General features: G+C 36.3%; 1 protein-coding gene across 1 annotated transcript in view; it reads left to right on the top strand.

Moving 5' to 3' along the window:
• The window catches only part of LOC124158209 (transmembrane protease serine 9-like), a 40,384-nt gene extending 28,964 nt beyond the window's left edge, over positions 1-11,420 (top strand). Inside the window, exons 8-14 of the mRNA XM_046533397.1 lie at positions 961-1,054; positions 5,522-5,616; positions 6,430-6,515; positions 6,913-7,054; positions 8,207-8,320; positions 9,980-10,132; positions 11,199-11,420. Coding sequence (XP_046389353.1) covers positions 961-1,054; positions 5,522-5,616; positions 6,430-6,515; positions 6,913-7,054; positions 8,207-8,320; positions 9,980-10,132; positions 11,199-11,342 — 828 coding nt within the window. The 3' untranslated portion in view covers positions 11,343-11,420. The remainder of the gene's footprint in view (positions 1-960; positions 1,055-5,521; positions 5,617-6,429; positions 6,516-6,912; positions 7,055-8,206; positions 8,321-9,979; positions 10,133-11,198) is intronic.
• The last annotated feature ends 4,372 nt before the right edge of the window (positions 11,421-15,792 follow it).

The raw sequence follows: 15,792 nt of genomic DNA, 5'->3' as shown, positions 1-15,792 counted from the left end.
TAACAGGGAGACGCAACGCTATTGGATTTTTTATGGTGGATAACGAAAAGGTAGGTCTGATCTCCTGGGCCAGAAGTGAAAGAGGATGCCCTTTGTGTAAACAAGATTATTTTAGACAACTGTTTGATTGAGTTTCTTAATGATTTTTTGTAATAAAATGCTATTGAATTTGTCTAAGGGAAAATTTTTATTTATTTATTGAAACTAACTTAAGTCATGTGAAACCTACAAAGTCTTTCTATTTAACAAGATATTCTCCCTATCGAGCCTAGATAAACTCGAAGATTAAATGATCTGAACTTACTTGACAAATATGCCTTAAAATTCGCACCAAAAATGACATACAATAAGCCACTAATTGAAGAGTGAATAATAAAATTGGTCATCTCGCGCTGTAATCTGAATATAACCTATTCACACTTGGCCTCATAAAATAAACTAAAAATATGTGCCTTCCAATATCTATAGGTACATTTTGAGTTCTATTTTAAAGCATTACTTGATTCCTGATCAAGCCTAATGTAGTTTGTTGATGTCATTGGATCTAGAATTATTAAACTTTCAGTAATCATAAAGTAATCAAGACGGCAGAATGCCCTCATTGCCTTGAATAGGAATATTTCCGTAAAATTAAGAATCGCATCTATATGATGAAGCAAGAGCTTTCGAATATAAAGTTTTTACCACATATTTAATGTATTACAATAAAAATTAATCAATTCTACCTTCCACGATTCTCCTATCATTGGTATTTCTGATCGTTTTGCTTCGCTATCTAATGAAACCATGTCATTCAGCCATAAGCCCTAAGGGATTCCCTAAATCAAAAGAGCTTAATTTACGGATGAATAATACGTTTCGCAATCAGATATTGACTTGGTATTATTTCATTATGAAATTCCGAAGGAAGCCAGTTAATCTTATCTCAGCAAATTTTTGGCAAAGATTATTCAGTAATGAATTGTCACACATTACTGCCGGGCTGTAACACAGGGAGTGGAAATGAATTCAGGCTCGATCCGTATTTTATTCCTGCTGGCGTGTGTGGGCGCAGGTGAGTACAATGTTAATACTTTTTAAACCAAAAATCGTTTTTAGATACAGAAGGCATTTTTTTCGATTTCGCAATCATGGATTTTCCGTCATTAGTTCGCTTACACTCGTTCCTTCTTTTCTTTCCATTCCACTCCCATGACACGTTATGCGCATGCGTAGAAAATTAGGATATGAAGCAAAATGGATAGAAATAGGATTGCTTTCAATTTTGTTTCTGAATGGAAAGCAAAAGCTGGCTAAGCCTGATTCTTAAGTCATCGTCAGGCAACTGGAATGAAAATAAAAATGGAACGTGCAAACAGTTACATAGAGTGAACAAGGCTTCAGATAATGGACATCTAAAGCGATTAAATAATGATAGTTTGATTTAAAAAAGCCATTTTACGGTAATGAACATCGCTTGAAACTTCAGTTTAGTTTTCAAAAGTAGTTTGTATCACTGTGAAACGAGCAGGAATGTTGTAGAGAAACTCCAAGTCCGCTAGAGTCTGCAGTTATGAAAAGAAGCCAAGTAGATCTCCGCTCTATAACCCATTCAACCTAAGAATACCTCCACTTTAAGAATACTCCATGCGGCGCCCAAGTGGGAAGCAAGATTCCTCTTGATAGTGTCCATCATTGCCAGGACTTCACCCATGGCTCTCGGAATGGAAAGCCACATCTAGTATCGTCATCAATTAGATGCCTCGCGGTAGAAAATTTGCACAGCATGGAATTAGTAGGTATTATTTACAAAATAATACCTATTATTTATAAAATAATACCTACCAATAAATATGAATAATAGAGAGAGAGGTAGAAAGTAAGAAGATTCAATTGCCTTATTCTATGCTTAATACTTAATGCATAATCAATCTATTTTGATCATGCATCCAGCTGAGGAGATATTTTATTAGCCATCTCCTAGCAGCGTACACCCGAACAATAGTTTACTAGAAGCAAACTATGACTCTTACTTTTGATGACAAGCGAGACAATGAGTAGTTATCGATACCACTAGGTCGTAGGCTTCGGTGGATGAACCCATCATCAAGTCCACGAAGATATCGCTCTCCACTCATTCGTGAAGACCCAAGAATAGAACCATAGGCGGATAAAGGAGGGGGTAGCGGGGGCACGCCCCCCCCCCCCCCAAGGCGTTTAAAAAATAGACAAGATATTTAACCTTCCGTCGCGCAATGGATCTGATAGGCACAGCGCGATTGTTTTTTCATTTCTCCATGCCACTAGGCGGTATAGATCCTTGGCGCATATAATAGCTGTTTGTTTTCACACGCTCTATGCAGCCTTTCATTTTTCGCATTAATGCCGACAGATCAGTGGCGAATTATTCAGCATAATTAAGCGATATAATGTCATAATAAAGCAAAATAAAACCATTAATATATAAGCGAAATATAAGATAGCGAAAGAAAAAAAACACTGATCTTATAGAATGCACATGCAGTGGCGCCGACTCCATAGGGCTTGAGGGGGCCCGAGCCCCCCAAAAATTCGTTATGGGGGTGAAGCAAAAATGTGTAAGGCTTTTCGATTATCCCCGGAGTGTCAAGTTATCGAGAATCGAGTTTCCAGGTTTCTAATGTTGATCAGATGGAATCTAAAATGCTTCAAAAAACTTTAAAAATCACTCTTGATAAATTTTCCCGGGAAAGGCCCCCGGATTGCCCCCCCCCCCAATATTTTTTATAAGTCGGCACCCCTGTGCACATGCTAAAATATATTTACATTTAATGATACTTAATAGCCTAGAGGGCACGTTAAATTGCAACTTGCTTGATCAGTCTGGGGCCGTATGACGGCATGTGAAGGGGTTTATGCATAGCACGAAAGACATCATGAAAGTGTTCGACCACACTAATAATAGTGCTATAAACTTTAAAGGTGTACCACTAAGCCATACTAAGAGTTATAATGCTTTTTCACATCTGTTCCTGATAGGCACGTTGCGCCTGAATCAGCAATTCCATTATTGCGCCTGACGAAAGGTTAATACGACCCCGTAATAATTATGTTTCTTTTCGTTTTGTGTATTACGGATCCACAATTACTTGAGCCTTGAGCCCGAGTCAAGAAGACAGATTTGCCGGTCATTGGTCAGCGCTCGAAGGGGGGAAGGAAGGGCTTTAATGCCTGCGAGAGCGGACGCAACGCGGTGACATTCTATTCGTCACAGGTTCTTTCCTTTCCTTCCGTGCGTGTGCACCTAAGGAAATACATACGTGCAAACAGTTAAAATCTGAGTTCTACGACCTTTCTCCACCTTACGCCGATTAAAAACATACCTTCAGACTCATTGACAAAATATCGTTTGAATGGACTGGCTTTAATGCATATCCATCAAAAAATTGTATCAAAAATAAACACTAATGAAGTACTCGATATCTTCAGTAGGAAACATAAGAGAACAGTAATTATTATAAATGTAACTTATTAATATTTTCTTATTAATACCTTTATATATTATTAAAGAGTAATGTATTTTTTACATTAATTTTTGTACGTTGCTTTTAATCCCAAACATGAGAAGAGCGTTTGCCTACCAAACCCTTGTGCCCCCTTCCCAGAAAATATCCTGGATCCGCCCTTGAATAGAACCAATTAATCCGCCTACAAGAGGACAAATAATCCAGTATCAGGGATTCACGTCATCACCGACTTACGAGTACAGATACACACTCGCAAAATGTTATATAGATAATCATTAATGCCAGAGAACATCAAATAGGAATGGACTATATATTTTAACACTGGAACATGAGCATTTTAATGTATTCTTAATAATAGAAGACTTATAAGACTTGTAATTCATAAGGGTAGATGAGCCATTATACTTTTTTACCATTTTTATACCATTTTATAATTATTATCCAGATTGCTCTTACATTAATCGATTAATTTTGCCATTTAATCTAATTTCTTTGCAAATATTACTCGAAATAACTAAGACTACTCCATATTAGAGATGCCATGGCATATGCTTGCCATCCAGAGTTTTACACTTGAGTTAGTCCCTAAACCATCCGGCTGGTAAACTATATTGTAAATGTGCACATCAACCATTTTAATTGCCGATGGGCTTTGTTTAAATATCCTATTTCACATGTCAACTAAAATAATTTAAATAGCCCTAAAATCCTTATGAATTACAAGTACTCCATTGAGCAATTGAGGGAAAAAAATATTCGGTATATTTGCTTATATCTGTCTTATATCTGACTCGAATCGATGCTGAAGATAATACTGGCGAAATAAAAAAATATCAAAATTGATTAAAAAGGAAACATTATGACACATTATAGTGCAAATACGACGTTATTTATTTGACGAAGGATATTCTCAAGTTTTCTAATGGGGGTGGTTTTGGGTAATAGGGTGGTTTCCTATAATTTTTTTATTGCCTAAATCGAAAGATTATTACTCCTGGAATACCCATTTCACGCTCTTGGATTTTCAAATGACGATATCTATTTTTCCGGTTAAATGAAAACTGAAAATTTTCAAGCACGCGAAAACACGACGGCCTAGTAGGAATGCTGGGAAAAGTCCGTGTGACGTATTTCTGGTTCCAGCTGTCGGCGTGTGGGGTGACCTTGGGGCGAGGCTTGAGCGCTGATACACCGCAGGCTGCTAGCAGGTAGCAGAGTACCCTGCTAGCAGGTAGCGCTTGGCTTAAATAAGGATTATTATTACCCTATCAAACGAAGGAAACTTTCCGAACTTATGCAGTTTTAATAGATGATTATTAAGACATGTTTCCCTGAGCTCTGTGCCTCATGCATGCATTGGTAACCTCAGACGATGTAAAACTCCTATCCTCTCGTGTAGAAACTAGGTCCCTGTGACGTCACGTGGAAGGGCATCGCATGGGCGCCAATCTGGCCTTTTTCAAATGAGGATAAAATTGACCCTTGCCATTCGTCTAAACCGGTATTTCTAAAACCAAATAATTTGTATATTATGAATACACTAATGGTGGGTAACGAATCGCAATCAATGCCTTTCGCTTTCTTTGATGAAGGAAACTACCCTATTGGTCCCAACGTCTCGAAAGCTGAGTCCACCATCGTCTTCAGGGGTAGAATTTGGAGACAAATCGATGTCAGTATTTTGATTATTTATTTATTTGTACCCTTAAATATAGATAATAATTTGGCTCCACATTCTACCCCTGAAGACGATAACAGCCTCAGCCTTCGAAAAATTTGGGATCAATTACCCATAACCACACCCGAGGTGTAATCCGAGAATTATTCTTTCAAACTATACGCCGGGAAAAAAAAACTAAAATTTATTTTACGAGTCCACTAAAACTCCCGGTCACGCCATTCTTTACTTTAACCATCTTCAAATCATTATACAATTCATTCCTAGATTACTCTTATAACAATCTAGTAGTTTTGTCATTAAATCTAATTACCTTGTTAATATAACTCAAAATAATTATCACTACTCAATTTTACAGGTGAATGCTTCAAAATTCATTCATCTAAGCCCATTGGTATTGATAAATATATTGTTGGAGGTGACGTTGTCAACGGAAGAGAATTCCCTTCAGTGGTAAGTGCACTTAGTTTCTTAACTGAGAAAGAACTTACTATGGAAGTTACATGTTCCCTTTCATATACAACTGCGCCAACGAGACAAAGAAAATCACAACAATAAATCATGAAAAACAAATAGATCCGTCGTTCAGTCACTGGATACGAAGCTTTTGTTTAATGGAGATTCAAATATGTAGAAATAAAAGATGCTTATCTTCAGTAATTTTTACGACTTCTGGGAAAAAAACCTTTATACCTTTCGAAATACCCAAAAAGAGTAAGAGAAATAAAAATGAATATTACAAAACCCATTTTAACACTGAAAATGTTTCCTAGTAGCCTTAAAAATGGAAAAGTCGTATGCTAAAGACTAAGTAATTACCATTAAAAGTTGACTATTGATTGAAATTTTACGTCGCTCCGTAAAAGTGTAGAGATATCTTCTAGTGTTGACTAGGCGCTATGTTATACGCCAAATTCCTGTAGTGAATACAGAGACTAGGTGAACTGTTTTCATAGAATTGAAGATAATATGTACCACGGTCATAAGGAAAATTATGCGTAGTCTTTCAGGAATTGAATTTCTATTTCATGGAAATTAAAATCAATGTAGGATTTTAATGCTAATTATACAAATAAAAGCTCAACATCTGGATTAATTCCTTGTAAGAAAGAATACTGCGAGCAATGTAGTCGTAAAAATACATATAAAAATCACTTCATTTAAACATGATTCTCTCTCAGTCCGACTGGATGACAAAAAAATCCACTTTGGTCGCAAATCGCCTTGCAGTAAACGATTAGAATTCACCTCTTAACTTCTTTCCAGATTTCCATACGCGTTTATGGAAGTCACACATGCGGTGGTACCATCGTGAATGAGAATTACATTCTCACTGCCGCACACTGTTCACAGTAAGTTGCTAAATCTTATGCTGAATTGCAACCCTCTAAGATAAAAGGAAAGTATCAATTTGTGGCTATGTAACTCAATTTGCATGACCAAATTTTGTTTATAAATGATTTTTACTTTCATAAAAACTAATATCATATTGAATAATCGGTCGGAGATGAAGGAGAAATATTGGTAAGGTAATATTGCTATGCTGATAGCAGTGCAGGCATTAAATATTTTATTTCCTCTAAACATTAAATATCACCTCACGCATATCTAATTGTCTTTACCTGCAGAATAAGTTAGATACACATTCACATTGTGCATAAAAATGCATTAATAATTTGGATTGATCTAAACGTAAAATTTTAAGAACATTTTCTAATATTAATCAATTTGATCCCAATATTTTTACAGCCATTCTCCTGAGGATATGACTGTCCTGGCTGGCACTAATAATAGAACCAGCGGAGGAACTGTACACCAGGTTACGGAGATATACCAACACAAAGATTACAACGAGTATGATTCTTGGCACAATGATATTGCAGTGATGAAGGTATTCGCACAATATATAGTCTCATGTACCTACAGCATTTCCTCCTGCCTAAAAATTCATAGCATGCTTCTCTGTTATTATAAACTCTAACATGGCCACTATCAAGTACTGGAGCTTTTTCCTTAGATCGGTTTCATACAAAACAAAGAAGTCTTAACGTGAGAAACTTCTGACTAGTCCTTATTTAATCATAAAACAGTTATCTGGTGAGTAGAACGTAGGGTAATCTTGAGTTCCCAGCAGCTTCTAGAGCATAACGCTTCATTCGTTACCTACCACAAATGATTTTTAAATTAACAGAAGCAACTCATTTTATTTCGATTGCTGACCATTTTTTGCAGCTATTTCTCAGTCTTTACCAGATGAGATTAGCAATTTTATGATACCAGTGACTTATTTCTCCACCCATTTTTCTTGATTATGGCGAAATGGACGACGAAATTTTACAACGACAAAGAGAATTAAATATCATTGCTCTCTTTAACTAAGTAATCCAAAATATCACTTTATATATCACAATGAATCAATAAAGAATATTTTAACCAAAACAGAAGGAAATACTTAATGATGTGCTAATGAATTCTAATCCAAGTTCTGAGTAGAAAAATCAAAATTAGGTACTTATAACAGTCCTCTGCCTTACACTGCCCATACTCTTCCAGACACAAAATACATTTCAGCAACCTAAACTACAATGCTGTAAAATTTTACTACTATTACCCGTTCCTTTTCAGCAAGCTTAAGTAATTAAATTTTAAATGTTCATTCCGAGGCCTGAGTTCAACAATATGCTACCTACATTCAATAGTTTGTATTTTAAAGGTGTATGTATACTTGAGTGCATGTGGTTCGACAGTACGACTCCTCAATGACACTATTTCACTGTATTAAAAATGTCTGAAGATGATAACTGCATGAAATACTATAACTAGTAGGTAGAATCTTTGGGACTCTAGAAAGTGACATTAATTGGCGCTACAGTTCATTTTCCGCCTTTTAAAAAATAACTTATAAACAGGATGTTTCAGGAGGTATCTGCAATACTTCAGGTATTGCAGATTACTCCTGAAACACCTTGTATATCCGTACAAGTATCATTTTTCTCATTAAATAAGACATTCAGAACTCAGAAATTAAAGTACTCTTTTGCAGGTTGAGCCACCATTCGTCTTTGATGAGGGAACTAAAGCAGTAAGCCTACCCGCGTCTGGTCAGGAAGAAGCCGTGGGAACCAAAGCCACAGTTGTTGGGTGGGGAACAGTAAAGGTACTGCAACCTTGAAACTTTTCCCACTTAACAAATCCCAAGTCCTGATTCTAGGTTATTCTATATTTTTCATGCATTTTTAAGCTAAAAATGGTGTTGACCAATGTAGAATAACCCGGAAGCTTGATTTTAATGTAATTCAGTCTTATCATAGCAGAATTTACCTTGCAACAATTACCAGGAGATGACATAAAAAATCTAAACTGATCGTAGTTAAACAAATATAATACGAATTAGGGAATTGAAAAGTTGAACATCTTATTTTGTTAACTTAAGTTAATTCTGCTATTGCTATAATTAAAATGTAAGAGCTACAATACACCTTTCAGGAACAAACAGAAAAAACATCATTTATATTCATTCAAAACCTCAATAAAGTAGAAGAAACAGCAATTTATCACTACGAGATTGCAAGGTATATAAAAAACCATCTATACTTGAATTACAATTTCAAACTAATTCAAGCATCGCTTACGCGTATTCTATGTACTTACGAGGGTTTCCCAGAAAGTAAAGCACCGAATTTATTTTCCTTTTATTGCACAAAATGAGAACTAAGCACACGAAAGAATTTTTTTTTTCAAATATACACCGTATTTTTCCACATAATGTCTGTACCGTTCTATGGCCCTCATCGAGGGAGACACAAAGGCATGTTTGCCCAGTTGGTACCAATGCTTGATCAAGTCGCAGACCGTTGCAAATCCTGGAGCACCGCTGGATCGCCTTCTGATGTTCTCTAACTTTGAGCCCAGAGGCTAAATGTACCCCTGTAGACAGTGGATTCGGGGAACCCAGGGCGGGCCCGCATGGGATACTCTCTCGAGGGCCGGGAACCAAGTCCGAGACTTATACACCCGCGCCAACTCGAGAGGGGAAGGACAGAGGAAGGAAAAAGGATGGGAGGCATTGCCGCGATGAGAGCCCGACGGCACCTCCAGAGGAAGGAAAGGGAAGGAAGGGAAGGGACGAGTAATCCCGCACCGTCACAAAGGCGGGCGGGTCCCACCATCAGTGAAACCAGGCAAAGCCATTAATGTTCTAACAATCTTGGAGGATCATTCTATGAGGAAGGAGGATCCAACGATCAAATCGTTAGATCCCCTGTATACAGGAGATGCTTCATAGACTTTGCACCAAAGTTTTTGAATGTTCCTTACAGTTTCCTTCTCTGCAGTGCGAAATACGATGACGGCACGCTGCTTTATAGCGTACCTACATCTCTTGCAGATGCCATTTTGAAACGGTCCTACGGCTAAGCTATCCGACGGAAAAGCCAGAAATTTTGCTTGCGCACCAATGAAACTTCAGATAAGGCTATTAAAAGAAAAATCTAAACAATAAACAAGAAGTAAAAAAGGAAAGCAGACTCTCAAGGACTCTCAAAAAAATCTCAACTGCTCGTAGTTACACAAATATAATACGAATTATACAGAAATACTTTTCGCATTGTCACCATTGTTGTCAGTTGAGGAAAAAATTACGGTGCACTACTTCCTGGGAAACCCTATTTTGAATCTAAATAACAATAGCAAAAAAATTCTTCTTATAGTTATCGAGCAGATATTTCAACTCAATTAAAAATTATGACAATTTACGAAATCACGCGGAAATATAATCTGTATTCTAGACTGTGAAGCCAATTTCTTTTTCTTTCAGTACGCTGGGCTCCTCTCCAAAGTCCTTCTTAAGGCAGATATATTTATTTCGGATCGCATTGAGTGCAATAAGACGTATTCCGTGGACTACCACAAAATATATCCAGAGCAGCTCTGTGCGGATACCCCGGAGGGTGGGAAAGGATCTTGCCAGGTAAAACCCGGGGAAAACGTTACACAAAAGAAAAAAGAATCAGAATTTATAAGTACTTCATGGTTTATTTCGTCCCTTCAAGCTCAGAATCAGAAGCATTTATGATTGAAATCTACTAACAAGGGAGGTCCCTGGAGTGTCACCACCGGACCTCGAACAAATTTAGCTTGGTGATAGGAAATGAATATCAATAAGGTAGGCAGCGATTCTTCCGGGTTTCCTTCCGCGTTTATCCATTTTGCTGTACAATATTTCGCCAACGTGCCAGTTGGCTTCCTCAGGTTCACTAAAGTGTTGATGCAGGATTTTTTTCCTCTTTGTATACAAACCCCTGTTTGGCTCCTATTTTGTGAAGGCGTACCCTGATTGGTCCATATCTTGGAACTCCCGTTTCCACGCGCTGGAGAGAGTGTAGCCGTCTTCACGGTCGAAGTTCTTGGGTGTTTTGGCGATTTCAACAACCTCCCTGATGGCCCTTGGGTAACAGCAACCTTCTTAATTCAATCAATGATATGCAGTTTTTGGTTCAGCCAACGCTCAGTAATTTTCTAAATATTCGCGACGGAAAGAACAATGAAAACACGAATTTATGCAACCCGCAGCGCAGAAATAGGCCCATACTCCGGTGCCAGGACGAAGAGCACTGACGATGTTTTGCTGTAATGTGTTTTGCATACATTTAGGAGTTCACCTAGTACTTTCCATCGCTAATAGCTCGAAAATTATTCAGTATTTGCGGTTGAAACAAAAACTAAACCTCGTGGGTATTCATTCCCTATCACCTTGCAAATTTTGAACGAGATCTGGTGATGACTATTGGGGGGCTTTCCTTGTCGTTAATGAGAAAAACATCGGTAGCTCAAAAAGGCAAAAGTATACAGTTCCTAACAAGCTATGAAATAAAATAAAGTATAATTCAAAATTCAATATTTAAAGAAAAAAACCATTTACTTGAAAAACGCAAATGATTTATACCGTTAACTCATTATTTAATTTATAACGAGACACTCACGCACCAAAATGAGGATTTTAAAAAGGGGATTAAAAAAATGTTTTCTTTCCACAGGGTGACTCCGGAGGACCCCTATATGTTAACAATCAGGAAATCGGTATTGTCTCCTGGTCCAGGCAATGCGTCGTCAAAGGATTTCCAACAGTCTATACTTCAGTATCACACTATATCGACTGGATAAAACAGCATACTAGTTAATCACATCGTTAGCCGATATATATATTTTTAGCATCCATTGTTAAGTTGTTCATAAACTTTCATTGGTGATCCTACGGACATTCATTCAAAAATCATCATGACCATCTACATAAATTGTGACGACCAAAAAAATTATTAAAATATTAGAAGGAATGCGGTGTTTTCTTATTCATTCCGTGTCTTTCCATCAAATGAAATTATTATAAAATAAAGCTGATCTTGACTGAATTAAATAGCTTTAACTACACTCTGGGCATTGATTTTTTCTTCACTGGTTTTAAACTGTGGTATTATTAAAATATAAATGGATATTATAGGTGCCAAGTGTTCACAAAAGAAGTTTAGTTTAAAGAGAAAAAACGCTAATAAAAAACCCACAATCTATTCTGAAAATCCATTTACAAAACCATAAGTAAAGCTCTTATCCTCTACTTTTGGGAATTACTGACTTTAAATAATTACATTAACATTTTCATTCCTTACATTTACTCCTTTACGCGTAAAGAATAAGGTAAAAAAACTCTAAAATATTTCAACTCTAACAGTTATCGAACACTGAAGCACATGCTAGCCTAAATCATCCTCTTCACATGCCTAGGAGTGACTGTTTTATTATATTCAAAGGATATTCTTGCGTATTAATACTACTAGTACTTAGTAGACTTGGAAAAAAGAAAGCAATAAAAAATATGCTGGAGCGCTTAAAATCTCTAAAACTTTAATGTCTATAAGGTTATCGTCAAGAGAAGTATAAGATTCGTTTTCCTACGTTCTCCGTAATCCAACTCCTTTTTTAAGTATTATACCCTATTTATATTTTACATAGCCCTCAATCCTCTTGTAACCTGCGCCGACTACTTCGTTTCCCAAAAAAATATCACCTTAAATAAGTGTGTAAAATTATCCGGGAATCGGGCAGCTTCAAATTTGATAATGGCATTTATTTTTGCATAATAATTTAATAAATGTGCCTTAGCGATGAACAGAAAATTTAAAATCTCTAATAAGTTGGGGACTTCAATAGTAACTTCTACATGAAAACCACAGTTATGTCTCCAATGAAAAATTATGATAGCACTAAGGTAAACAATATGCTAAAAAAGGAATATCTATACGTATAATCTATACAGAGTACTCTGAGACCTAAAAATATCGTCTGTTAAGTTTGACAGGTTGAAATCAGCTAAAGGATCAGCATTAGAGCAAAATAAAACGCCTCGAATGCGATGGACAATAAATTACAAATTTGAAATATCCCCACAAGAAATTAATCTAAACATTCCCGCTTCCGATTTTTTTTAACACTTTCGAGCTATAATTAGTATTTACAGCAAGAACAAATAGTATATTAATGAGAAGGATAGAAATAGGAATTACTGGTGAATAGAAAATTTGTAATTTTAAGGAAAGTCTGCCAGTGGTAAGAAAATCTGGTCAAACGTAGAAAAACGTTTTTCCCGCACTCACCATGCAGAACGTTTAAAAACGTTCCCGCAGCCTAAGGGTTAAACGAATCATATGATGATGTATGTGAATTTAACTTATGTGTTTTCTTGCTTAATATTTTCCCTACCAGAGGCAGTTAAAATATTTCAATTATTGCATCAATTTTACTTACCATACGAGCTCACTTCATAGGTCTGGAGGAATTGATAAACCATCACCGACTGTAGGAACCTCATAACCTTAAAATACTTTCCCGGCCCAATTTCAAGGTTAAATTCATAAAATTCGACGAGGAACCCAGAGTTTTAATTAAAATAAAATTTGTAAAAATATCGATGAAATAAGTCATTGACAGATCTTTCGACATCCTGCTACACCAATTAACATATGTTTCGTCCTTTCTAAATGTCTGAACTTATTTCCAAAGATCCAAAGGCATTTTTATACACCGCAACGAGTAATTCAAAGAAACCTATCATCAATATCATATGCCAACAGCCAGATTACTAATCTTTTCTGGGATAAAATTAATCCGTTGATAAGATGGTCTTTTCTTCATCTGATTATTTTCTTTTATGATCCCAACTCGAATTCAGGATATGAACTGCATGGCTTCGAATTTTTACCGAAGAAAAATAAATTTCTTCCTCTGTATTCCCTTCCTGTACTCATCACCGCGCCGCGGACATTTTTGAAAACCGATTATAATGCGACCGAAGTGGCAACAGAAATCAGCTTTCTAAGGGATAAAATTAAGCCTCCTATTTGCATTCCCCTTAGATTCAAGTTTCTCCGTCTGAGAAGATGAAAGAAGAGTAATTCTTCAACAAAGTACGTTTAAACTAGGAGCTTCCATTAAAATTTCAGAAATCATAATTAATTAGGAAGAAAATAAAGACATTTTTACAATGGGCGTCAGTAAATTAATTGCAGTTCAGCTTTATGCCGGCCTATATATGTAAGGAAAAATATAAACTAAAAACAGTGAAAGCACAAGTACCTTGGTAGGTCTGCACGCAACTTAAAATTATTTTCTCAGCTTGTATATTTAGGATGAAATTGCATATTCGACTATAAATCACCGGCGTTCCATACCACAGTATTTGCACCTCAATATTCACTACCTATTCAATCGAACTATACGTTAATTCCCATGTAAAACCCACGTTCCGAACAGGCTCCATCCGGGCTTCAAATGCCGTGCTCTCGCTGAACGGATGAGCAATCTGAATTTTATGGATAAATAAGCAAGAATTCGGCCTTTCAACCGAAAATTATATTGAAGAAGACTATCGAGCGTTTATTTAGGTTTGATCCGGTGGCATTCAAACATATTATGCATTTAATCTTTACGTCAATTTTCCGCTAACGTTCATGCTCACGCGACTGATTTCAATGAATTTCGTATCATTGTCAGGAGCCTTTTTCTTAAAACATCTCGTTTATGTAACATCCTGGATAGGTTTCAATACAGAGGGGTAAAGCCCACGCATTCTACCTCAGAGATCACGAGCTCTAACCTCACCTACGGTTCCGTTTTCACCACCCAGGGAATGGATTCAGATAATCAGAAAATGGAAGTGAAATGATAGAAAGGACTAATTTAACTAATGTCATGGAAATTATGAAGAAATGAAAAAAAGTAAATAAAAATACCACTGTCCATTCTGCATCATCGACAAAGCATCAAAAGTTGCCATAAGAGATTGCATTGGATTGGTTGGAGATTAAAAAGTAACACATACAAATATAATACAAAGCTATCTTAATTATAAAGTAAAGGAGAATTCACCTCAATGACGGTCTAGGGAACGATTGTATAGAGAAAACAATCAGATTGCAGAAAACAGTAGCACAGGTAAGTGAACGTGCAATTCGTGTGTAGGGAAAATAGGGCATAGCAACAAAACAATAAGGCATTGGAAATCTAGTGTTGAAATAAGTTATTGAAAAGGAAAATTTTTAAAATTTCTTTAACACGGTAAGAACATATAAAAATAATAATACTAGAATTTTTTTATACAAAATATGTATTAGGTATGATTTCTTGATTGCTTTCAATGGCGTGACCGTGAAAGTGATTGCTCAGGTGTTATTCGCTCATTATCAGTTGACCTTGGACCAATCAGCTAATCTATATCTCAAGTCAATGCACTAAATCCGATCATCTTTATCTCCTGAAAGAAGAGATAAGTTATCACTCATGATAACTCATCCCATAAGCTATCGACGATGCCATGTTTTCTCGAGAAAATATTTATCGCAGAAAAGCATGTGCTAGAGCATGCCTCCTATTAAAATAGTTAATTACCAACGCATTAGAAATTTTCAACTAGACCTCGCTTTCAAACTTGAACTTACGCTAGCATAACCAAATGAGAGATATCTTAAGTAAGCATATTTCCTTAATTTACTCATCTTTAATGAACGACAAGTAAGAGAAGACATTTTTGGATAACGCATAATAATTTTTAGCGATTTTACGCAACGCTCTTCCATTCTTTATATCAGCAATGTTGATATGTGAACATTTTTTAAATTGCGAGATGATTTTTTTTTAATAGGAAATGCAAATGAGGTATGCTTAATCAGAAATGTTTAAAGAATATTTATCAAAAACCAAGTTGAGATTTTAAATAATACAAAAAATCCCCAAATTAGAATAGTAAGCGACAGAGAGACATTTTCGTAGAAATAAAATGACGCATTGATGATTAATATACAAGTAAAAAGCGTGCGCCCGCAGGAACATTATTGCACTTCACAAAAAGTGACTCAGAAACATAATACTCATTCTCCTTTAGGAAGAAACGTCAAATTGAGAAACCTACGGGTAAAGGCGAAAGATACCTTGAGTATGAATATTACGCGAAAACAATACGTGATCCAGTATGAAATTGGAGATACTGATGCACGTGAATTTGAAATGACCGTCGTGGAAATAGCGTGAACTGAGAATTCCGCTCAACCAAGATGACAAGTCCGCAGAGACTCAGCACAGCCT

Source organism: Ischnura elegans, chromosome 4 (genome assembly GCF_921293095.1).
Source record: "Ischnura elegans chromosome 4, ioIscEleg1.1, whole genome shotgun sequence".
Classification (NCBI taxonomy): Eukaryota; Metazoa; Arthropoda; class Insecta; order Odonata; family Coenagrionidae; genus Ischnura; species Ischnura elegans.
The sequence above is the reverse complement of the archived record's forward strand: the minus strand, read 5'-3'. Positions and strand labels throughout refer to the sequence as shown.